Source organism: Falco cherrug, chromosome 9 (genome assembly GCF_023634085.1).
Source record: "Falco cherrug isolate bFalChe1 chromosome 9, bFalChe1.pri, whole genome shotgun sequence".
Classification (NCBI taxonomy): domain Eukaryota; kingdom Metazoa; phylum Chordata; class Aves; order Falconiformes; family Falconidae; genus Falco; species Falco cherrug.
The window spans coordinates 30,753,294-30,778,041 of NC_073705.1; the positions used below are offsets into that span (position 1 = coordinate 30,753,294).

At 35.4% G+C, this 24,748-nt stretch overlaps 1 protein-coding gene across 5 annotated transcripts in view; it reads right to left on the reverse strand.

Annotated features, from left to right (window-relative positions):
• The window catches only part of IDE (insulin degrading enzyme), a 70,413-nt gene that overhangs the window by 24,131 nt on the left and 21,534 nt on the right, over window positions 1-24,748 (reverse strand). For 4 of the 5 annotated variants that reach the window (XM_055721421.1, XM_055721419.1, XM_055721422.1 and 1 more), the window contains exons 11-16: window positions 22,936-23,039; window positions 11,525-11,627; window positions 10,409-10,531; window positions 7,919-8,001; window positions 3,305-3,449; window positions 485-595 (exon numbers count right to left, since the gene is read on the reverse strand). In XM_055721421.1, coding sequence (XP_055577396.1) covers window positions 485-595; window positions 3,305-3,449; window positions 7,919-8,001; window positions 10,409-10,531; window positions 11,525-11,627; window positions 22,936-23,039 — 669 coding nt within the window. Of the gene's footprint in view, window positions 1-484; window positions 596-2,622; window positions 2,768-3,304; window positions 3,450-7,918; window positions 8,002-10,408; window positions 10,532-11,524; window positions 11,628-22,935; window positions 23,040-24,748 lie in introns of all 5 variants that reach the window. The other variant, XM_055721423.1, reaches the window with a different exon arrangement.

Sequence of the window (24,748 nt, forward strand, 5' to 3'; positions counted from 1 at the left end):
TCATTACTTTTGAACCAAAGGATCTTAACCAAGGAGCAGAGCTCCTCTTCACGTCTGGGAAGAAGAACTGTTGCAAATCTTCTTAACACTTCCTTTCCTCCTTCATCCATTTTCCCTTTCTTTTATGGCTAAATCCCATTGGGCTTTTCCAAATTGTAAAACAGGATATAAAGTTAACATTTCCCCTACCGCCCCCCTTAATTTTCTACTCTTACCAAAGCATGTTGTAATGCCTTAATCCTTCATAAGAAAAACCAACTGAAAGAAGATTCCAGAGCTAGTTACTTTTAGCCAAAGGATGTAATACAAATGCTCTGGGGAACTCATGACCCCAAAAAGGACAAAAGAAAAAAAGCTTCTGCAGCCCCAATGAGGCAGAATTTCAGTCTGCATTTCCGTGGATAATCATGGCCCTCAGATCTCATTTAGAGCAATGCATTCAATTTTAAATTAGTCCAAAATGTAAATTTCTCTTGTAGCTTACCGCTTCCTTGATAATTTCAAATCGTTTTTCATCAATCTCAAAAGTAGCCATTTTCTCAATGATCTTCTTGAGCAAGATATGTTGCTTGTCATTATAACCTTTTACAGAAAGCTATGGAAAAAGTGCATTAATTTGCTTTAAATATGGAAGATAAAAGAATAAAAGCAATTACCAAGCCTTGTATAATTCAACAAACAATACAGTTTTCAACACTTACTCTAAGTTCAACCCTATTCAACACTAGATCATTTTGAAATAAAATCCCTTTACCCATCGAATATAATATTGCATATTTTCCCAAGAGGTATGAATGCAGAGAATTAATGTAATTTCATGTTGATGTAAGCAAACTGTACTCAGAAAACATATTTTTAATTATTACAAGTATCGAGTTCAGTCAGTAAACTGTACATTTGCAGTACTGAAATTATTTCACTCTAGGCTTCTCATTTTACTAATGCAATCTAGATTCACAGCCTTGTTAAATATTCACTCTGGTTTACTTTTAAGCCTGTCTCATGCTTATCTTGCTGCTCAAAAAAAAAAAAAAAAAAATTTACTAAGTAAGCAGTACTACAAGAAAAGGGGTACTGTTAACAGCAGCACAATTTATAACCAGGATGGTGCTGGGCTGAAACACCAAGGTAGTTAATCTACAATTGTAATGAGATATTGATCTGATTATACACTAAATACACTGATTATACACTAAATAAACTTAGTAATTAAAAAAAAACAACACAGAAACTAAAAAACGATTATATGATTCCACCAAGCTACAGAAAGTTTGTCTAGTGAAAAAAGGCCTTAGAAGGCCTATTTGGGAGGAAAAAACTTCAAAATGTGGTATCTCAAAACAGGAATTCAATTGAGTTTGTGCATTTTAATGATTAAAGGTAAAACTGAATATTTTAAAAACCAACATCCAGGTGAACTCCTGCTTTCCAGTAGAAGAATTTTTTCTTCTATAATTGCTGAAACAAACCTAAACCACGAATATGAAGAAGCTACCCTAAATGAGCATAAGAACTCAAACCATTCAGTATAGCATCTGTCCTTGCTTGAAGTATCACTATTGTACAATTACACCTGCTAACTATAAAACTTCTTACAATTTGGAAAATAATATTAAAAGTTCCCAGGTATCAGAATGGAGTAAACTGATTTTAATATGCAAAACCAATCTTTACAGTAGAAGAACACGAAGACCTTACAAAAACCAGCTAACATTTAAAATAACTCTAAACTGTGACTAAAGAAGAAAATTACACATACCCTTCCCCCCCTACCCCAAAGAAATTAACTTTGACCATGGAAGCATCAGAAAGATTGGAAACTGAAAACAGATAACCATGTTTGCAGTAAGTTAAGCGAATACTACCAGAAAACGAGATGTGCACTGGATAAAAAAAGAAATTGCAACACTTTTTTCCATACAAAAAATGTAAAGACAATGTACAGTATATTCTCTTACTAAGATGCTTTGGAAAATAATACTTCTAGAGGAAATTTCAAAGCACATTTTGGTATAAAATGATGGTTAATAACAGCTCTTAACAGAAATTCAAGAGAGACTATTAAAATCGCCTATCGTAAATCTCGTAAGAAAAGCTGAATAAGAAATAACCATTTGTTACAATACCAGTATTTATCAAGTTAAGTATTGTCAGCACTTTAAAACAGATTATAAAACATATAATAAAAACAAACACTAAGGAAAAGCCATAAATATCCAGCATTGCATTCTGAGAACACATGCACAACCCATTTCCGTAGGTCACTACAGCACAATTAGGGAATTACAATAAAATCTGTAAAGTTTAGATTCATTCAACAGACAAGTTAATCTTTTTATATAGAAACCAGCAATACTACTTTCAAGGTTACCATGCAAGCAAGTAAAACTGTGAACTAAAATGCAACAATTGCACTGCACACATGTTCATAAGGCACTGCAACCTTAAAGAGGTCACTCAGTATTGATTAAAATACAGTTTTGCTTTGCCTTTAATTCATGAGATATATGCAAGGAAAAAAACATTAACCGTCTCATTTAGAAACGCAGAAGTCAAATGTTTTCTCCAAGCTCAACAACTCCCAAGCTGTTCCATTTCCTCCTGCGTTTTTTTCTTACTTACAAGTATTGCATTCATTCCTGATGCAATGCCATAGATCAAACCTGAGAGGCGTGCTGCATATGTATACTCTTTTAAATCATCCTTCAATAACCTGATAAACAGGTATGTCATGTTGCAATGGAGAGGATCAGCATAAATGTAGCGACTAACAAAAAGAAAAACAAAAGAAATGCTTTGATACCTCAAGCAGTGACAAAGTAATGGATGAAGAAACATGACTGAAGAGTATGTATATGCAGCCTCATGATCAGTAGTTCCTGAACAGGAAAGCTGAAGCGTACCATTTATTTAATAGCATGAAAAAGGGGGTCTCCTACCCCATCAGTCAGAAGGCTTTTAGTAGATATCTGACAAACTGAAATAAATATATGTAAGCTTGGATTAGGGTTGCTTTTTTTCTTTTTTTATAATGGAGGAACAAATCTTATAATTAATTTCATGAATGATATAAAAATAAAGAAGAAAATTTGTCTAATATGAATGGAAAGATTGTTGAAGACTTTGAACAAAATTCAACTTAAAATTCAAATTAAAGAAAGGATGGTTAATAACCAAGATCAAAAGGAGTAACAGCCTTAGACCCATTTTTTAAATAAAAGTCCTTCCATCAAATCAATATAATAATGTTGATGAGTGGAAGTAGTTTTAAGGCTCTAAGCTTTTCCTTGATTTGGGTACTTACATACATCCCATAGATGGTATTTTGGAGATCATAGTTCAAGCCAGCTAGTTCTGCTGCATATGCATACTCGTTGAGGGAGTCTTTGAGTAGTTCAAGGTACAAATAGGCCATGTTACAATGCAAGGGATCCACGTAAGCAAATGGGCTGGAAGAAAATGTTGAAAGTAAAATAATGCAGTTTAAAAATTATTTCTCAGTTTCTTCTGGCCTTTTAAGTTTGATCTGAAGGAAATAATATTTAGTGCAAGTATGCTGATGGATCCCGTTATGAAGGATTCCTATTTTGAAGCCAAATATGAACATACCTGTAAAAAATTACTTAGCTTGCTTATGGTTTGAGCGATGCCTGAATATATTGGAGATTCCAGAGATATTCTCTTATTTGTGCTCATAAATCAAGACACATTATATTTACTTTGCTGCACAGTCAGAATTCACCAGGAGTTAAATAAACTCAATACACCTGAATAACCAACATGATTTAATAGACTGAAATTAAAACTCACATACTGAACATAAATTTAATTAATACTTCTACACTACGAGAAAACTTTTCTATCATGAAAGTTAAGATATTAGCAATTTGTGGTATGAAAAATATGCAGTACATGCTATGTTCAGCTCAGGAAAGAAGTCTGGTATATCCATTTTCATATTAATATAATTATTTCATGTTACCTTTGTAATTACAACAACTATATAAGCTCTACTGTTGTATTAGAAGCATATGATCACCCAAAATACTGTCACAAGTTTCTGAAATAGAGAAATTCAACTCAAAGGCTCAAGCCATGTTTCAGCTGTGCTAACTGTTAAATATCTGTGTGTTTTAAAGATTTGCAAGGTCAAGACAAGTTATTTGTACTATGACTGAATGTTTATTTCTAAAGCTTCTGAAGTGCATGTAAATTCATTCTCAATTTCACAGAAATAATGAGCAGTATCTAAAACAATCTGCTGTCAGGATATGGCTTAAAATTTATAACCACACCATTTGCATTTATTTTCCCTAAACAGTCACTTATGGTCATATTCAGAGACACGCTATTATACATGTTTATGCCTGCACAGCATGGTATTTCATAGTGTATACCAACATTCATGTCGTAAAACAAAGATCACATTGCCAAAACACATATGCTGGTAAGTTTAAAATACATTGCAAAGGTATTTTTAAGAAGGTTTCTATTAGTTTTCAATAAGACCTTGCCCTCTTTTTCCTTTGATGAAGGAAAGCAAGCATGGGAATAAATTTAAACAAACAAAAAAAAGTATCTATTAAAGAAGCAGAGCCTGCTTCTTAGCCTAGGATATGCTTTTTTTACTAACTGGGTTAGTTATTCTGGGCTTGGGCTTGTTCAACTTAAGCAAACAGGTCAGGGGTTAAAGAAAAAAAAACAAGAAAAAGGAAAAAAAGGGGGGAAAAACACAGGGAAAAACAAGGAAAAAATGAAGGAAAAAAAAGAAAAAAGACTTTGCTGCTTGCCTTTCTCCCTACAATGAGAACTTCCCAAAACTGAGAAATTTCAATATGCCCAATGATGCAAATCAAATTAAGACTGAATTCAAAGTATATAGGTCAATCCTATATTATCATGAACCTTCCTCCAAAATCATTATATTCTTTTCCATTTTGATGCTAGAATAGAAACTTAATCAAGTTTGAGTGATTACTATGTCTGTATAAATTATAACTTCTATATACTCATATAGCTGGCAATGGCCAACAAAGAGTTTTGAAAATAATGAAGACTACTAAATCATTAATCCTCAAGTGAAAAATATCAGAAAACAATTATTGTAACACTGTTCTGGGAGTTGCCTTCTACTACTGACAACTTTGTAAATAAATGCTTATTTCTAGTTCACCTTTTTTTGACAAGACTTGAAGAAGCAGAACAACTCAATCACTGATAGTTTATTTGAAAAATCTTGAAATCCAGTCTTTTCCCCTTTCACTAAGTGACACAGCTGGAATCAACACTGAAGTGTTGATCCTGGGTTACCTTATGAGCAGCTGGAGTTGCTTGAAATATTTCTTAAACTGGAAGGTAGCAAGTATCCAGTTAAAAATAACTAGCACTGCATTTTTAACATCCATCTCTCCAAACCCTGGGAAACTTGAAGTGCAGAGTTTGTAACTACCTTTTGAAAGTATTCAAAGCAACAGAACATTACATTGTTATTTCGCTTCTTTTTAAAAAAGGATACTTGTTAGGTTCTTGAATCATAATTCATACAAAAGCAAAAGCTTAGCATCATCCTTTAGGCGGGATGATAAGTCCTGCGTCAGAGGTTTTTACCGTGGTGTTTCTTTAATGCAAGATGTGTGCCATGTAAGGATGCACAGTTTTGGAACAAGGCTACTTTAAACGGTTCATATACTCAGATTGTTCCTACTAGATTTGTATGTTTGAAGGTGACACAGCCTTCATCAACTTCCTTTTATTTCATTTACACAGCAGTTGCTGCTGTAACATCTGGGTCAGGAATCCTTCCAATGATTTGTGATAATCAGGGCTGCAGGCACAGATTTTTTTCTGTCTTACTGAAGCAGTATGTAGTGTGAACAAGTTCTTGTAATCTGCTACAAGGCAGTATAGTATAGCCATCACATTCTGATTTATAATTGAGGCTAAAACTTTTTATGAAAATCCGAGAATTAAGATGGCTTTATTCACCAATTCACTTGGCCACAAGAGCTATCTGTAATTTCATCAAGTCTCATGAATAAATATTATACATTTCACCATTTCCTCCAATGACAATCAGTATGACCAGTGTCAAAAGGAAAGAGATTCAATACAAATCTGTCTTAAGTATCAAACCTAGACAAAGCTGCTTACAGCTTCTTTTGGAGATATGTACCCAATATTGTCAAAATCTCCTCACATCCATTCATATATAATTAGCATCTCATTTTTAAAGAAAAGGAAAGAACCCGCAATCCCAACCCTAAGAAAACAGCCAGCTTTCCATCTGTAACCATTCATAGAAGAAAGAAGCAAATCATTCCATTGCATCCGTCAGTAAAGCTCAAGTACTCCGGGCTTTTTAAAATGGCTCACTGAGATTAAAGTACAAATCTAACTGGGAAAGATTGTCACCACATATCTAGTTGAACATGTCCCTGCTCACTGCAGGAGGGTTGGACTTGATGATGTTAACGGTCCCTTCCAATTCCCAAACCATTCCATGATTCTACGTTATCGTGCATATGTATGCAGACTTATACTTTTGTGTGCTCTACATAAAACCAATTATTATGTTTTAATTGTTCACAAACTGGTATGAAGATTGGAACACTCATAGTCCATTTGGAATTGATTTAAAAAAAAAACAAAACAAAACAAAACCCAACCCACAACTGTATAACAAACGTGGTGCCTATGAATAAAATCCTATTTTGGATTTTGGCTAAATGTAGTACAAGGGAAAGCCACCATGTATTAACAAACAAGGCAAACTATTGCAGTTGTTGATCTCTGAGTAAGAGATGGGCAGTTATCATTTTGATCTTCCACATCCTGACAAATCAAAGCTGAAACAGTTGTAACGTTTGCCCTGTGGTTTAAAAAAGCAAGAAGAAAGAGGAAGTGCCCAGGCAACCTATTTTCCCCAATTAGTACCCACACCAGTGCCAAGATCTGACACACATTGAAAAAAAACCCTATCTAAAATTCTGCCAAGAAAAATGTCAAGTGGTCACACAAAACAAGGACTCTACAGTGCATCTATGAGTGTCTATCAAAGCCCACACAGTAGCCTTTCCAGCAACATCACTGAATCATTTAATTAGGCCAAAGGAGGAGAGTTGCTGAAATTACTTCAGCCTTCAGTAGTCCAGGACAAATCGCTGCACTCTTTAAGACAGCAGTAATTATTTTTTTTAATCCAAAAGTTAGAAATTATTACTTGAAAGAAACACTCAGAAGGTACATCACTGTCATGCTCACATAAGAAAAAAAAAAAAATCTTCCTGTGACAAAAATAATGCAAGACCAGAATTAACGTTCCAGCACTTTATCAGTGAGAATTTTGAAGTGAGAATCACGCATTCATTGTTAATACAGATGGTGTCCTTCTAAAGAAAAAATAATCAGTTCATGGAGTCAGTTAAATAAAATCCCAGAATTTTAAGTACTTAGGGTTTTATACTGGCTTGCAGTATGCAAATTAAAACAGATTTTGAACCTAAACCCATTATCAGAATAGCATTTTATAAAGAACATACTATCTTAAAATAGTTGTGATTAGTTATTAATTAAAAATAACACACACCCATTTTCAAGGAGGTATGCTGCAATATGTAGTTGGTCCTATTGGTAGGCATATTTCAGATATAGCAAATACAACATAGAAGAAAGTTCTTTTAGAAGTATTTTTAGATAAACTTTTTCTGTTAATATACATGGAGCACCTCAAACTGCTACTCAGCTGCTGTAATAACTTACATGAGCCTTCCTGCCATCTGTACCTTACTGCATACTCCCAAGTAAAGACAAACATTTTAAAGCCTCAATACACGCAAAAAAGTTTTTGCCACAAAAATGCAGATTCCCAACAAACAAGAAACTTCTGGAGAGCAATTCATGTGATATACTTAATGCATACCTGAAAAATTCAAAGTTGAGACAAGCTTTTGGCAAAAAAAATTTGTCATCTTGCTTGAACCATAGTTTGCTCATAGCAGTGTCCTGTGTCAAGAAAAGAGCTTTTGTTAAGTCACTTAACTTTTAACTGCAATGTATTACCCTATTAAAAAAAAAGTCTCTTCACTACTTTAAATCTCAGTTTAGTATTGTCCCCTCAAATTCATGTTTTTGCTATACACATTTCTGTATACATTCATCTACCCTTATTGAGACTTCTTACCATATGTCACCTTAACAAGTAGTTACATGGCTGCAGCATTGTGAATGAGTTTATGATTAAAATGGGAACTACTTTTCTACAGCAGGAGAGATCAAAGACAAACATGAAGTTAGCTTCACAAAATTCCCTGCTAATGCTAGCATTAAAACATGTGCTGTTATGCAGCACTACAACAGCACAGTTACATGTTTTAGACTAAGAATACAATTGTGTATTTAATGCTTTTAGTGAAAAAATACTAATGCATTGTATGTTGTGGTAATGAAAAAAACCACATGCACTTTTAGAAAAAGTAGTAAAACTAGTTTGAAATTAGTTAAAAAGAACTGTCACCAAAATTGTTTAGAATAATCTCCTAGTAAAGAATCTAAACAGCCTCCTCAATTGCTTTTTCTCCCACAAAAGCTGTGAAATAGATTCTCTCTGTTCAGCTCCAAGCTAACTTTACCCCCCTCAACACCTTTTCTTTTAATTGCTTTGAACTGAGTATGTAAGAAGAGAGAACTTTTAAACATAAAATTATTTCCCTTTCTCATATTTTTGAGCAGATGTTCTTCGCTTCTCAGGGATTTGGCACGTTACTTTCGTCCTCCTTTTTGCATAAATGTCTCTCACAGCACACCTTCCTCTATACAATATTCAACTCATACTGAAATTACAGCTTCTCTCTGAGACAACAAAATTTTTAATCTGTTGAATTGCTACTACACAGCTATAGAATACATCTTGCATCATGGACAGAATGATAAACAGTAGAGCCTGTCTGTAGTACTGGAGACCTGATCCAATAGCTAGAGATCACTAGCTACAGTCCATAGTTCAATTTGGCCCTCCAGCCAAAGCCCATATCCTAACTTCCCTCTTTCCTGGGGGTTCTTTTCAGGGCAAGATGTACCATTACAACAGAGGCAACCTAGTGACATGCTGCCAGTGAAAATGGCCATCCTGTTCCTGCACTTAAGATCCCATCCCTCCCCTGCTCCACAACACTGGTCCAATCCATAGTAAGCTCACTTAGACATATAAAACAGCAGAAAAATCGCTTTTTTTGTACAGCTTATCTCTGTTGATTTAGTTCTTGCAGTGCTCTGCTGTGGGGTCAGATAAATGCCAGGGCCCACAAAAGAAAAATGGCACAGGCATACAGCTGGGGAAAAAATGAAAGAGATGCAGGCAAAACAGATAGTATCTATTTCACCAAGTACAAAAGATTAGAAACATTTTCCCTCAGAAAACAAAGAAAAAGGAAAAACTAAAGCAATGCATTTCTAAAGCAATGATGCCTTAAAACAAAGCTTTTGTGTGGATCAATTGCCTAGCTGCTACAGAGACAATGAAGGACCATCAAGTTTCTGTAGCAAACCAATTAGTGTTACTTAATAGAGCCACAGTATGTGTCCCTGCCAAGGTTTAGGGTTTCAGTTCAGGATGAACATCAACATAGGCTCGAAGTCTTTCTCTTCAGAATACTGCTTCAAGAATATACCTGGAATGCCCTGTGCGGAACAAATAAATATGTTTTCCTGAAGGATTACTTTGACCTAAAGTAGACTTATATTAGTGTGCAAAAAGTACTCCTGATTTGAGTATTCAAGCTGAAACATAACATGTAATTGTAGAAGACTTTTCCTATTTAAAGTCCGACTAAGCCTAGAACAGAGACGAGCATTAGCAAAGACAACTCCACTTTAGTAGTGAGAAGTATTTTTAAAGTAAATTTTAGGTACTCAAAATAACCTGAGATTTGCTAAATGTATTGAGATCATTACATGATGCTTCCAGGAGACTGGAGAGTGATGTTTATTTACGTGTTTACATCTCCCTCTCCCTTTTTCTATGCAATCACAAGCTTCTTCCATACACAGCTACACAAGAATAGCCTTGTCTACACCCTCAACTTACTGAACACTGCTCAAAAAAATTAATAAGAGTGGGAGTCACCCTTCTGCTGAATAAACAGCTTTAATATGAGTTCTATCAATTTTTAACACATTTTCAAAAGGGCAAAGAGAGTTCAAGCTGTTTGTAGATACATTTTTGTAGGAAACCAGTCATAATCCAAAGTTCAGCAAGAATTAATTTTCTACTGTCTTTCTAGCAGTATCTTTTTGTACTTTTTTGTTTATTTGACTTTAGAATATTACATGATCTGTATTTTTAAAACACACAGGAATTAACTGCTAACTTCCCAGAAGGTTAGCTAGCAAACAGAACAAATACAGAGCTTACCTTGACAAGGGCAGGGTACTGTGTTGCATCTTTTTCCAATGGCAAAATCTCGAAGTTTGTAGGAATGAACTCATTCTTCATTGGAAGCTTGAATTTCCCATTGAGGTCAGCATTTTGCCATTTCTAGATAAACAGAAGAAACAATGAGGCAAAGCAGAATTTCTGCTTAATTAATGGATATATACTTATTTATTTTATGCTGTAACAAAAGATTTAAAAATGTGTTCCACTAGCTTATGTGTAAATACTATTAACATAACAGGGAAAGAGAGAAATATCTGGGAAACCAAAAAAAAAAAAAAAAAAAAAAGTTGGAGTAGACTATCAGCAGGATGAAGTGCTCTGAGGAAGAAGGCAAAAAGATAAAAAATAATTCTGAAAAGTTTACAGTAGAGTGGAAGGTGGTTCTATGTCTCATTATTTCTGCTATTCTGAACTCTAAATGAAGGTATTAAACTAAATACATAAGCAAGAATTGTAATCAAGAACATAAGTATGGACAAGCAAAAGGGAGCGAAGTGTTCCTATGCAGACTGTATTCACCATGTGCTCAGCAGGTCTGATTTAGCTCTAGGATGTATTTTATAGCCATCTCTTCTTAAAAGAATAGATCAGTCCTTTACTGGAGTTTTGATTTTTAGAAGCTCATATAATTGGCAAAACATACTGATTTTTTGCAAAAATCAGTCTCAGAAACATGTTACATAGAGCAATTATAAAAAGATCCCTTGATCCCTTTCTTAAGAACAGATTAGTTCATTAACATTTAATAGAGAGTTTTAAGAAGTTAATGCCTACATTTTTAAGTAGCCACTGCATATTATGGACCTTTTATATATTAAAATGGTATAATATTCCCTGTACTTAACACAGTTTAAAACCATTAAAAAGTAAACATCCTATGTCATACATATTTGAAATCTAAAGACTAGCATATGATCCTTACTTCTCATCAATACTTACTTCTCATCAATACTAAACAGACTCATCATACAATTTTCAAGCTATGCAGAGCAGCAAATTTAAGTTCTCCCTCCAACTAAATGGAAAATTACACAAAGAATTTACAACTCCTTCACTTGCAGATATTAGAATATATCAGAAGTTTTAACATGCCTTAATAACTTCATCAGAAATTGCTTCTTGCTTGTACTGTGTTCCATACCAGTCTTCAGTTCGATCAGTTTTTCCTTCAAAAGACTTGGAAACTATTGCAACTCTGAAAACAAAGAGAAGCAAAGCACTTGGGCATGAATGTGTCTGAGAAAAGACTGCGAGATATTATTCAGGGCAGTATTTCTGTTCCATCACCAGAATGCATTTATTTCTGGAAATGGTCCCTGGACAACTACAAAATACATTTGGATAGCAAGTACACGTATACTGAACTACACACTGAGTTTAACCATGAAATCAAGTTATCAGCGTAATTAAATTTTACTGGGTTTCTGAAGAGTTTCAGCCTAGAGTTACACACAATTATTGTTGCATGCAATTTCTATTTTTTAGATTTTGTCCTTGTTCTAGAAAACACAAAAAGCAGTCCTTGAGATATTCTATGAAATTAATGAAGTGACTACAACATTTTTCATACTACCTGTATCAACACTCAGATATATGGAAATACTGATTACAGAAATATTATTTCTGACGTAGCATTTTAGATTATGTTATTGCAGTTTCACCCTCCCATTCATAATCTGATAGTTAAGAGTTTCTTCATTTTGTATCATTCTCATATTTTCATTTCAGATTGGTATCTGCTTTCATATCAGATTGCTATGCCCCCCCCCCCTTCTTTTTTTGTTTTGTTTTGGGGTTTTTTTGAGGGGAAGGGAAGAAAATCAGCAAAATCAGGAAGATTGATACTTTATACATTCAATACAGCATAATTATAATCAATTAGAAACCTGAATCACAGAATTTCTTTCTCAAGTTGGAAGAGACCTATACAGAGTTCAACTTGCTGCTTCTCACAGCACTACCTAAAACTAAACCCTATGACAAAGATCATCATCCAGATGCCCCCTGAACTGAAGAATACACTTAAATAAAAGGAAATCCAGAATAAAGGAAACTACAAATTTATCAGTATTTTTTCAATAGTTTTCATAATAGGTATCAAGAAAACTCCTTTAATCCTTTTTAACAACCTACAACACAAGAGACTATTCAATGGAAGTAGCTACCCTTAAATATAAATTGATTATAAGAATTCTGAAATGGTCAAAAAAAGGTAGCACAATTACTTCCTACATACATTTAACAATCCCTAGATGCTGAACAGGACAATAACCAACTGTCAAATCTTCTGCAGATGGCTAAAATGCACATTAAAACATCAAAATATACGCAATGTTGAGCGTTCTCTTTTTTTAATCACAGTTATCTTCAAGGCCAGGAGCATTCTGTTGTATATTTCTTATGTGCACGGTAAAGTGGGCTGTAAATCAAAACAGGCATAAGGATGTGCCTCAAACTATAATACTTCACAAACATGTTACTGGAGAATCCCCTTGGGACTAATTTTGCAATACACTGAAAAGTTTAAATACATGGATTATTAATATGCCTATGTCCTCACCCCTCCTTTTTCACCTAGTTTTTACACATAAATGACTAAATTATCCAAGAAGGTTGAAGAAAACAGGATTCTGCTGTATTTAGTTCTAGATTCTCCTATCAGGAAGATTCTCAAATTATTATTTAATCTATGTGTTGCAGTTTGAGTAGCAGAACAGTGGGGTAAGTAGCTAGCATTAGATGCACTTAAATGACAAGTACATCTCAGATCCACATGGGATTGTAAAGACACATTCTCTAGCAGTAGATTAAAAAATTAAAGCAGGACTCTAATTCTGAGACATAAATCATACACACTACAGAGGGGCAATCAAATCTCACGTTTCAGGGATGTAGATTTCCTCTGGGTTGAGGAAGGGAGAATTTTTTACTCCCTACCTTTGAAAGAACATTAACACGCACAGATGCACACACATACACATGCACAAAACAACTCCTGCTCCTCTGCAAAAGTTGTACAGTATCCAAACCAGAATAAGAATATTCATCTTCAAGAGATACATTATTTCATCTCTCATTGCAAATGGCAATAGGAATGGTTAACATTTTTATTGTGACTTCATATAAAATTGTTTCATGTTTGCACGTTACAAGTATTTAATTTTTTATATAAAAGGAACAATACTATATAAATACTCAGCAAAGAACTAAGCACTTTAACCTTGGACAATATCTGCAACACAGCAGATACTAGCTCAGTCAACAAGGTGAAATCTATTAGAGATATTGTTGTTTACATTAAAATGAGCCATAGAAATACTCTACTGTTTTGCATTTTAACTTGGACAGCTGGTGAGCAAAGGCTCTACGATGTACAGATGAAGTTGCTAAGAGACTATAAAAACCATAAAGTCTACCAGAATTTCAGAGCAACCTATCAGGCTTTTCCAGCCATTAAATAATAAATAAATAAATAAATAAATAAATAGAATCTTAAACTAAAAGATTACCCTGATAAAAGTCCAATAATCATGCAGCCTGAGCAGCGAGACAAAGGTGTTTTACGCTAGAATACGCAGATGTCTGTTATTCAACATTATCTCCTTCTACCCTTCTCCAGGGTACCAATGCTCAAGCAGTAGTGACAATCCAAGCATCCAAAGATTTGCTGTAGGAACATACTAAAATTTAAGAGCTAGAAATAATGGTCTGCTCTATGTATAGAAAATGAAATTGCAGAAATCAGTACTGCAATTCTTGAAGCAGTTCTGCTTCAAGGGATCCTCCTGCTCTCCCCATATCCCAAATCATTACTGGAATGTTTACTTATATTTTGAGCTCTCAGAAACATACCCACAACCACATGAAACAAACCAAAAGGCATTTTATCTGCCTGAGACTTACACTCTAAACCAAGACAGGAGCATCATCAGCAATGAACACAAGGACAGGAAAAGAAGAGGGGAAAAGCACCACCACAGTTAAGTTGTCAGCTATGTAACATTGCTTTTGCTTTTCATTTCTGTGTTGTGCTGTATAGCACTAGGAACATCCGCATGGTTTAAGACAGCACTGGAAAATCAAGACAGGCAATTAGGTAATCTTTAATAGGACCCGCTTATAACATATTTAAACTCAACAAGTGCAATTAGGCTTCTAAGCATTTCATGAACATGCAACACCGTTGAAAGTGTAAATGCAGTTTACATCTATATGTACATTCTTGTACGTACAGTCCTCAGTTATATTCAATTTTAAAAAACAAATGCAATTTCTATAATGTGATACATATTTTACTAGACACCATCTCGTTTTTCACTCTCCTGAAATAAGTACAAGTGACGGATCCACAGAAGAGTGTTACTTGGGAAGAGAATGTGTGCCTTAAAATGAATGTACTTCTAGGAAAGATTACGTACTATTACATTCCAGATGTACATCACAAAACTCAAGCTTCTAAGGGTGGAAAAAGTAATAGACCTTGAGACCACGGTATTTGTTATATTAGTAACAGATATGTCAAAGCAGATTTGTTGCAAAATGAATTTATACTTAAAATGGAACAATTGCTTTTTTTAGGAACTAATTTAAACTTTGTCTTCCGAATGATTATATTGTCAAACAGCAGAAAAAATTACAGGTATCTTATCCAAACGCATAAAATAACATGACTGAGACAAAAAGAGCAAAAGCCTAGAATTTTTATAACCTCCCCCAAAACCATCAGTAAAACTCATGCGAGGCAATACAGGCTGTTCAAAGCCACTTCCACACAAATCTAATTGGGTAAGAGGGGAAACTACAGAGATGCTGCTGGGGTGCAGCATTCTAATCATTCTGCAGAAGCATAAGTAATTTGCAAGGGTTCAGTAAAACTAAGTCTCTACAAACACCATGGTTTGTATGGGGAAATAAGCAAATTGTGATTTTCAAATTCTTTACTCAGATACAATGCAATTAAAAGATGAACACATACATTCCGTATTTGTAACATGTTTATCATCACAGATGAGCATCACCCACTGCACTGAAATAACTGTTTGCTCAGTATATGTGAAATACTAGCCCTCAGAAATTTCATTTTGGCATTCATTTTATTTTTCTTCCCTCTAGGAGAGTACTAGTACTGCACTTCAGATATCAAAAGAGGAAAAATTCCATCTACTATCAAGGGGAAAATGTTCTTTAGATGCTTAATCTGATGAGTCACTAGCTTCTTAAATTTTAATAAGAGCATTTATTCTGCAGATGATGAGGGGAAAAAAATTGTATTGGAAATGACGGGGAAATTACATTTGTCAGCTAAGATTGTGACACATGCCAAGTCTTATCTTCACAGATGGCTGGCAAAACTCAGTGCAGTTTGAACAAATAAAAAATTATACTTACATCTTAAAAAGGTTTCTCTCTTAGGGAAATTAAGCCACTAAATGCAACAAGTAGTGTGCGGGGGCAGGAGGGGGGAGGAGAATATGAAAACTTCCTGTTATGGTTCAGTCAAATAGAAGCACATATGGATACTTGGCACCATCTGTGAGTATGGATATTTTTCCATACTTTTTAAAAACACAGTTTGTTAAGAAAATAACAGTTGAAAAGCTGAACTTTTTAGAGAAGACATTGAACAGCAGTTTCTAACCGTGAATGCAGCTACCTCAATATAGATACGCCAAGAAAAGTTCTTAGTGTAGGTGAATACCACTAGGGTTATGAAAAGGAAATTACGAATAAAATCATAATACAAAGGAAAAATTCATATCAATGGGAAGTAAACCATTGCAAGACACAATTTATGCAAGGCATAAAAAGAAAAAAAACCAAACCAAACAAAAAAAATCCAAAAGAAAAAAAAAAGCAGCAGGTAGAGTTGGGATGAAAAGGGAGAACAGAAAGGTAAACATGAGTGTAAGTATCAGTAAAGAGCAGATAACCAGAACACTATATAGATACTTAAAAAGCACATGTCCAGTTTTTTGTAAGTATATACAATTTGCTCAAGCAATGACAAAAGAAGAAAACTAGCTACTGGATTGATAGTTTACTACATGCACATAGATACAGCCATAATTAGAAAAAAAGTAAACCACAAGGGGACCCTTTTATTAGTATCTATAATCTCAACTCATTCTTTCAAGAGAGCCCACTGAAAATGCAAATCGACAGTGGCTTTCTTAAACTGTTGGTAACAGACCATGAAATCACTTTTAGTAATATTTAACTAAGTTCCCTCCCCCCACCCCCAAGTTATCCTACCTTGCCAGCAATTTAAAATAAAAAAAATACTATAAAATTGCATTCCTTGTTATATTTTACCATACTTTTTAAGTATCTTAGTCAAGTAAAAGATAAAAAAATCCCTAATTCATTTCATTCTACTTTTAATTTCAAAAGGTAAGTGCCTAAAATGTGTCTACAAGGAATATAGTTTTGTTTCCATCACATAAAAATAGGTAGGTCTAATTAGCTCAGATGTGTAAACACCTGATACCTCGAATAAAAACATTTAATACCCACTAAAATTGAAAGGACTTATACTTCTACATCTGAGAAAAATCAGCTTTCAGTATTATCATAGAAGCACAACTAACTTCTGAGTCTACACTGAAAAACCATGTAATATAGAGAAGCACATAAAAGCAACAACACAATCTTAAATTTGGTTTGATGTTTTGGGTTTCTTTTTATAACTTACAGTTTTGGAGAAGACAAATAGTCTGAACATAAAGAGAACTAAGGTGTGAATGTATAGCTGTTACGGCAATAGCAAACACTAGCATGGTTTTAGTCCACACATAAAAAGCAATACATTTATTATTACTCGGATCACATACAATTCTAACTCAAAGTGTGCATGCTGCTACATCATTATAGTCCTCCCGCAGGCCTCATTCAATCCATTTTAGAATACCAGTGCTTTGCTGAATTCTGCTGTTAGAACTCCACATAATCAGTCTCTGTTAACTCTAGTTCGTACATATTTAGATTTAAGCTTTAACAGGACAGCTGCAGGCACAGCTGTGGGCATCACATCTGAAGCCTCAGAGAACTAACCTACCTGTATTTACTATCTTTAAGCCCTACTAAAATCTCTGTAACAAAAAGAACATAAAATTTCTTCAACAGTGAACTGAGGAGGCCATAAACCCAAGTACATTCTGATTTTGAAAGTCCCTTTATCTCCCAAAATTTACCTTTTTTATTCAAAAGCTTAGAATTAGCATTATAATGTATTTCTTAAGCCATGTAAAGTGAAGAGACAATGGTATTTAGTCCTGAGGGAAGACTAAACACAACGTATTTCTTCTAGCATCCAAAAAGAAAGCACATTGACAACAAGCTAGAAGCAAGCAGGGTGAGACCCAAGACATTTAAAGCCCGAGATTACATGGAAACCCACATACATGGAAGTTACTAAATGACCATCCCTATCTGATCACAAACTTTCTTGATTCAGTCACCATGCCGCCATCCCTCTTCCATTATGGAAACTTTTGAGGCCTTCCTGTACAGAAGAGGATACCTATTCTACCAAATTTAGTTTCCAAAACAGCCCCACCACTGTGCCTCTCCACTCTAAATGTACTACAGTTTGCTACTTGAAAAGTCACATACAGAGCATTCAGAACAGGCTGAATTGATTTAAAAAGCTGAGATGAAACTGTCGCCATTATCCGAAGGATCAGTGCTTCCCAGTTGTTTCAAATACTAAAGCAGATCACCTTCAGTTAGTGTTTGCTCTAGATGTTTTCCATCTTGAAAAAAATCCTTTTTATTTGAAATTAATCCACAATTACCAAGTGCAGAGAATATACTCATCTCCAGCAAGTCACTTTGTCCAATGTGAGAAGACTGATGTAACTCTACAAAATTACTATAAATAAAAGATACATATAATAGTAAGCAATTGTTTTCTTTGGTTACTAACATGTCAGTTAAGTTACAGCTAAATTCCATCCTTTTAGATTTACTTTTTCTTCTCTCTCTCGTAAGATTCTTGCTCATTTCTTGCCTGCCTCCCCTATTTTTTTTTAACCCAAGGACAAAGAGGAATGCAGATTTGAAACTGCAAGTGCAAATATGCGCTTATATTAATTAAAAGAGCATTGTGAAATGGCTCTTTATTACCTATTTGAAAAAAAGCACATCACATAACATTCTAAATTCTTCTAAAAATTGTTGCTGCTATTCTTGTACCTCTGACCACATTCTATAGACTTGAATTTTCTCCCTCTACCTGTATTCTCTACAATTTCCTTTCTCACCAAATAACTTTTGAACAAGGTTAATTATGGCTATTTTATGCTCAAGTACCGTCAACTGGAAGGAACTGTCAAAAGGCTGGCATAGCCAGCAACAGGAGTGACACAGAAAAATGATGAGAGGTCTGTGGCATCCAGCAGCTTCTGATAGGTTTAAACAGTCTATGAATGTATTTACATATATTAAGCTCCTCTAGCAATTTTTGAAAATTTAAGCAAGCAGATGCTTTGGAAGTTCTCTGGCTAATAAAAAAGACCCAGTTTACATTACAGAAAGGTATCCTTCCCTAAGATAATATTGACTGTTTTCTTGCAGTGTCAAGACCCATATAGTAAGGCTATGTGAAGCGATAATAAATGCCAGATGTGATTAAGCACCTGTATCTTGCTTACTAGATCAGTGTAAAAAAATGGTTTACCTATTGCTTGTAAGCAATTCTAAAAACAGTTACAAAAGTTAAAATTCATGTGGAATTTGGTTAAGCTTTCTTCAGAGAAAAAACAATTATATATTCTGTCTTTTAATTACTAAAAATACTCTTCAGGTTAAAGGTAAGCTCTTGTATCAAATTTCCAAGAAAGTCGGTAGTAGATCAACATGCAAATACATCCAAAATATAAGTATTTAATACAACAGGAGACAGAACCTGGAAATTTTCTCTACTGTTTGTTCAAAATATGATCTCTCAAAATATTCAAGCTTCAGTTGCAGTATCCCACACACATTACACACAGACGCACACCCACACACAAAGATATAGGCCCTTCTTTAAAGGGCATTAATTACTATGGCAACTACTGTCACTGACATAGGCAGCTCCATTCTATCATTACTGGTATAACCCTAGAAACACCAGAACCACATGAATCTACAAGACAGATTTTTGTCACACAAATGAGCATAGTGAAGGCATGTGCCCAAACTTTTAAATAATTCACAGTAATTTCAGAAGACTGAAATATATAAACACTAGAAATATATGAATGCATGCCTTGCTGTCCCTCTATATCCAACACTGTCTGAAATTTCAGCGTGGAACACATTCAGAAACAGACCCCCTCAAAAATCACCATTATTTATTTTATAGTATACCTGGCTTCCAAAACACTGATAAACAAGTGTTCAAATACAGTAGGACTGATATACAGAATCACAAGCAAGAGCTTGTTTCTGTTTTTCATACATTTTCAATAGTATCCTTACACCACTGATTTTACAATTTATTACAATATACACAAAACATATATTAAGAGAACCAAATTGCAAACATTAGCAAAAAAAAAGAAAATTCAGGCTCCAATATGATAGTGTAACTGTTGCCCATGCACCCTTCTAGTAATTAAGATTGTACCATATTATACATATCGATATATGCACACACAAATTCATATTGTTCTACTGAACCTCTGCCCTGTTCAGTGCACAGAACAATTAAGATACAGCTATTCAGTATTTTATGTTTTGCTCCACGCATGACCTGACTTCTCTTTCCAATATTCGCATCTTTCTCTAAATAAACAGAATTACTACAATGTCTCTTCTACAGCACTCAGTGTTACAGGAACAAATTTCATATTTTAAATACCCCAAGAGACGTTATTTTCATAGATAAGAAGCAGAAGCACATAGAGATACACGGAGTTATACAGTACCCACTCATTTGAGATGCTCACTTTAAGACTTCCCCCCGCCAATTCTTCACATTGTATGGTACCTCAAAGGTTAAAAGCAAAACTTCTGTTGTTTGTGGATTCAGATGCTCAGCAATCCCTCTAGTTAGGCCTTAAAATCTCAGGCATACTCAAGAACATGAAAAGGAGTAAGTAATTACTGGCCTGCTGTGAAAAGTTTGTTTTAGGAGCTTGTCTCATGCCATTTAAGAAGCTTGTGACAAAGCAAAGAAGGAATTCAGCATTAAACAGTCTAAACCTTGAATCTCTACTTTTCCCTTTCTGAAGATTCCTGTTACTTTCATTACACACATTCCAACTACAGTGGTAGGTCAGGCAGAGCAATAATAGCACTGGCATTTTATCATGTAATTCCAGAACATTCCTATTCTCTGAGAACAGAAACAGAAGTTGTATGGGGGAAGGAAAAAAAAATAGCAATGCTTGGTAAACTTTGGTTTCTTTGCCCTTTTGTAGACTATACAGCACTTAGTCCGCACAAGCTTTTCTGCTTTTATGCTCAGTTCCTGCAAGTTTGGTCCCATTAATCCTGCTGCTGTCCTACTGTGGTGGTCTGACCAGAACCACTCTATCACTCCCTTCCTCAACCAGACAGCAGGGAGAAAATATGTAACAAAAGGGTCGTGGGTCAAGATAAGGACAGGGAGATCACTCATCAATTACCACAGGCAAAACAGACTCAGCTTGGGGAATTTAGCTTCATTTCTTACCATTCAAATCAGAAAAGCCACCCTCCCCCCAGCCCTCCCTTCTCCCCAGGCTTAACTAAATTCCCAGTTTCTTTATGTCCTCCCCCAAGCAGCACAGGGGAATGGGGAATGAGAGTTACGGTCTGTTCATCACACATTGTTTCTGCCACTCCTTCCTCCTCACGCTCTTCCCCTGCTCCGGCATGGGGTCCCTCCCACAGGAGACAGTTAACCTCCACGGGCTGCAGGGAGACAGCCTGCTTCACCATGGTCTTCAACACAGGCTGCAGGGGAATCTCTGCTCCAGTGCCTGGAGCACCTCCTGCCCCTCCTTCTTCACTGGCCTGGGTGTCTGCAGAGTTGTTGCTCTCACCTAGTCTTAATCCTCTCTTCCAGTGGCATAGACATTTTGTAAATTTTTTTTTCCCTTCACAGCACGCTACCACAGAGGCACTACCACCACTGCTGATTAGCTGGGCCTTGGCCAGTGGTGGGTCCGTCTTGGAGCCGGCTGGCACTGGCTCCATTGGACATGGGGAAAGCTTCTGACATCTCACAGAAGCCACCCCTACAGCCCCCCTCTATGAAAATCTTACCATGCAAACAGACTGTACCTACCTCAGGCTCCTTGCCTCAGACCTCTTCTCTTTGCCTCATTTGCCCTGTTTCCACAATTCAGGACTCTCAGTTGAATATCCTTGCTAAGCCTGACAATCTTTTCTTTTAGACTTGCTCTCTTCGCTCTGCTCTGCCTACTAGTCCAAATTCCTATCCCCTTCTCATTTTTTTTTGTCCAATCTGCACTTAACCACACCCCCAGCAGTTCCACTAGCCAGCCCCTCTATCCATCCCTGAGATACCAGCTACCCACAGCTACCAGCATCTCCCCTTAAATTATGCCCATGATGTCCTTTGCCAGCTGTCCTGTTCCAGGCTCTTCCTCCCTTTGCTAACCATTTACCCAGCCCTTCCTCCTTCACAATTAATAATGCCTTTTTTTTCACCTGCCCTCATTTTCTTCTGTACATCTTCCAGATTCCTTCACTTGTAAATCATCATCTCAGAAAAATATTCTTTCCCTCATTCTGGTCACACTACTGTTCTTTAGGTATTCAGACACTAGGTACATTTGTTCTTTCAGCCTCCTTTTTCTACTCTGCTTAGGTGTCAACAGAAGATCCTCAAAAGCACAACAGAGAGGCATTCCCTTTTCCTTTCAACATCCAGCCTGACCAGTTACTGAGCCATGAAATTTGTACTGCAGCACACTCTGCAAGGAAAACTCATCTACACTATGGTCACATTCACATCAAAGAGATGCTCTGGAAGTCTGAGAGATTTTAGCAGCTAAAGACAGCTATTTCTACCCACATAAATAGATATTTTTCAGAGGTTCTGCTAAGCTGCATGAAGCTTTCCATAGGAAAAGTAAAACATATACAGCAGATAAAAGCCATCCTCTTAACAGATTTCCAGACCTAGCTCCAAATCATGAATATTAGAGCATTCCGTATAAAGTGTCCCAAGAATTTAGACAGGCAGGATAATTTTACTAGGCTTTTTCTCAGTAACAGTTGAGCGATTCCGAATAAGTAACTTCCAAAAACTATTTCGGCCTGAGGAAGACATCCTGTATAGAGAGGACCAAAAGGATGTTTCTGTCTGAACAGGAAGAGTTGCATGCACTTAAGAGTGCTTATTTTCAATGGTGAGCAGAGACATTTAACACAGAGAACAACTAGCTCTTTTTCAGTAACATTTACTTTGGAGCTGTAAGAGTCACCTAAGAATTTGTGTTTCCATTAGTACATCTGCTTTCTTATAATGTGTGGGTTAAAATGCAAGTCACTGCAGTTTAACTTACCGAACATTTTCTGGTCTCAGTTTATCCAGTACCATCTCTATCAAATCAGGCCTGAATTCTTCAAGCAAATATTCAGCAGCCAATACTTCTTCTATAGGATAATACTAAAAAACAAAGCCCAGAAACACGTAAATGAATTAATAAACAAGTAAGCATGAGAAAACTACTGTTTTGAAAAGGAAATAGAAGTGTATACTTTTGGCCACTAAATCTGTATTGCCTTGGCAATTTCAAATTTGAAGTGCATAGAAGTTTTAGAACCTCTCTCTTAAAACTAACCAGGATGGAGTAGTACTCTATGTAATTACATTTCTCCTATATTTGGTAATTTTATATACTCTGTATTACCATTCTTTTCTCTTGAAATATTTTGTCTCAATATAAAAAGTCACCCATCTTTAAATAGTTTTGAAGTAACTACAGTAAAAATAACATGGTAAATGCTGACCCCTGGAGGATATGTTTAAAGATAAAAGAACTCTTAAGTACTCACTAGAGTGCATTTGGGAAAAACAAAACATAAACAAAACTATCCCAAAACAGTAACAACAAAACCCCAACCACCAACCAAAAAAAACCCCACCACTAAGTTTTTTAGGATCCTAAGATTCCTATTTTTTTAAGAATCCTATTTTTATTTACAGTAATTTAAAGGAAAGTATATGTCAATTTTCTAAAAGTGTAATACAAATTTACAGAGTTTTAATGCTAACGTTTTTTAATTAGGATCAAACTGAAAACCTCTTAAGGTACGTCACAATTTAAGAAGGAAAAAACAGTGAAAATTCCTTTGAAAATTATTAGTGTGGTTGACAGGAAAACTTTATTGATAAACATCTGTTTACCAAGGGGAAACTACCAGGTGACCTAAGCCCTGAGCACTTGCAGTTTGCCATATTGGTATACATTTTTTGACCAGAACTATTATAAAATGGCTTTCTGAATTACATACATTATACAAAAGACTACAGTGGAGTAGTTACAGAGTAACTCACACAAAGATTTCGGAAAAGAGAAAGGTCCTGGGGGGTGGAGACCAAGGGCAATAAACCAAACCTGTGTTAGAAAAAATTCAAATGTGAATGCTAAAAATCCAGAATTTGAAAGAACTTGTCAAAAGATTCCTTGTACACTGCAGAATACTCATTTAACTACATTCTTCATAAATGGCTAAGCAGACTAAGCAACCTAAAGGGGAAATATTAAGTAATCTATGCACTTCTATCTGAAATCACCAATGCAATATAGATTTTGTGACCAAAAGTCTACACGCTATTTCCTTTACAAACACAGGACACAGTCTGCCCACCAGCTGGAACTGAACATTAAATTTACTTGGTTACTTTGTTATTTTTGTATTGCTTGAGAGGTGGGTTGGACAAGATGACCTTCAGAGGTCCAGTCCAACCCCAAACACACTTCTGTGATTCTGTGACTACTTTCCAGCAAAGTCAGAGCATAACGTAACTAAAATAAAGCAGACTAAAACAACGTAGATACAACAATCAGATTAAAATGAAGTTTTACAAATAGGAAAATTAAGAGACAAAACACAACAAAAGAGAAGGGGCACTGTAAACCAGAGAACAACTACCTGGAAAACATCAAGACTAAACATGACAAATATGAAATATAATTTCACAGCAAGACCTTAGAGGTGACTCCTTAGACCAGCACAAATGTGCTTTAAAGATGAACTTCTTGTTTTGTTGAGTAAATAGGTTTCTTAAACCCTTTTGGTAAATACGTAACAACTCATGACATTACATTTACTCACGCTAACTTATACACAGGTTCTTCTCCAAGTTATGAA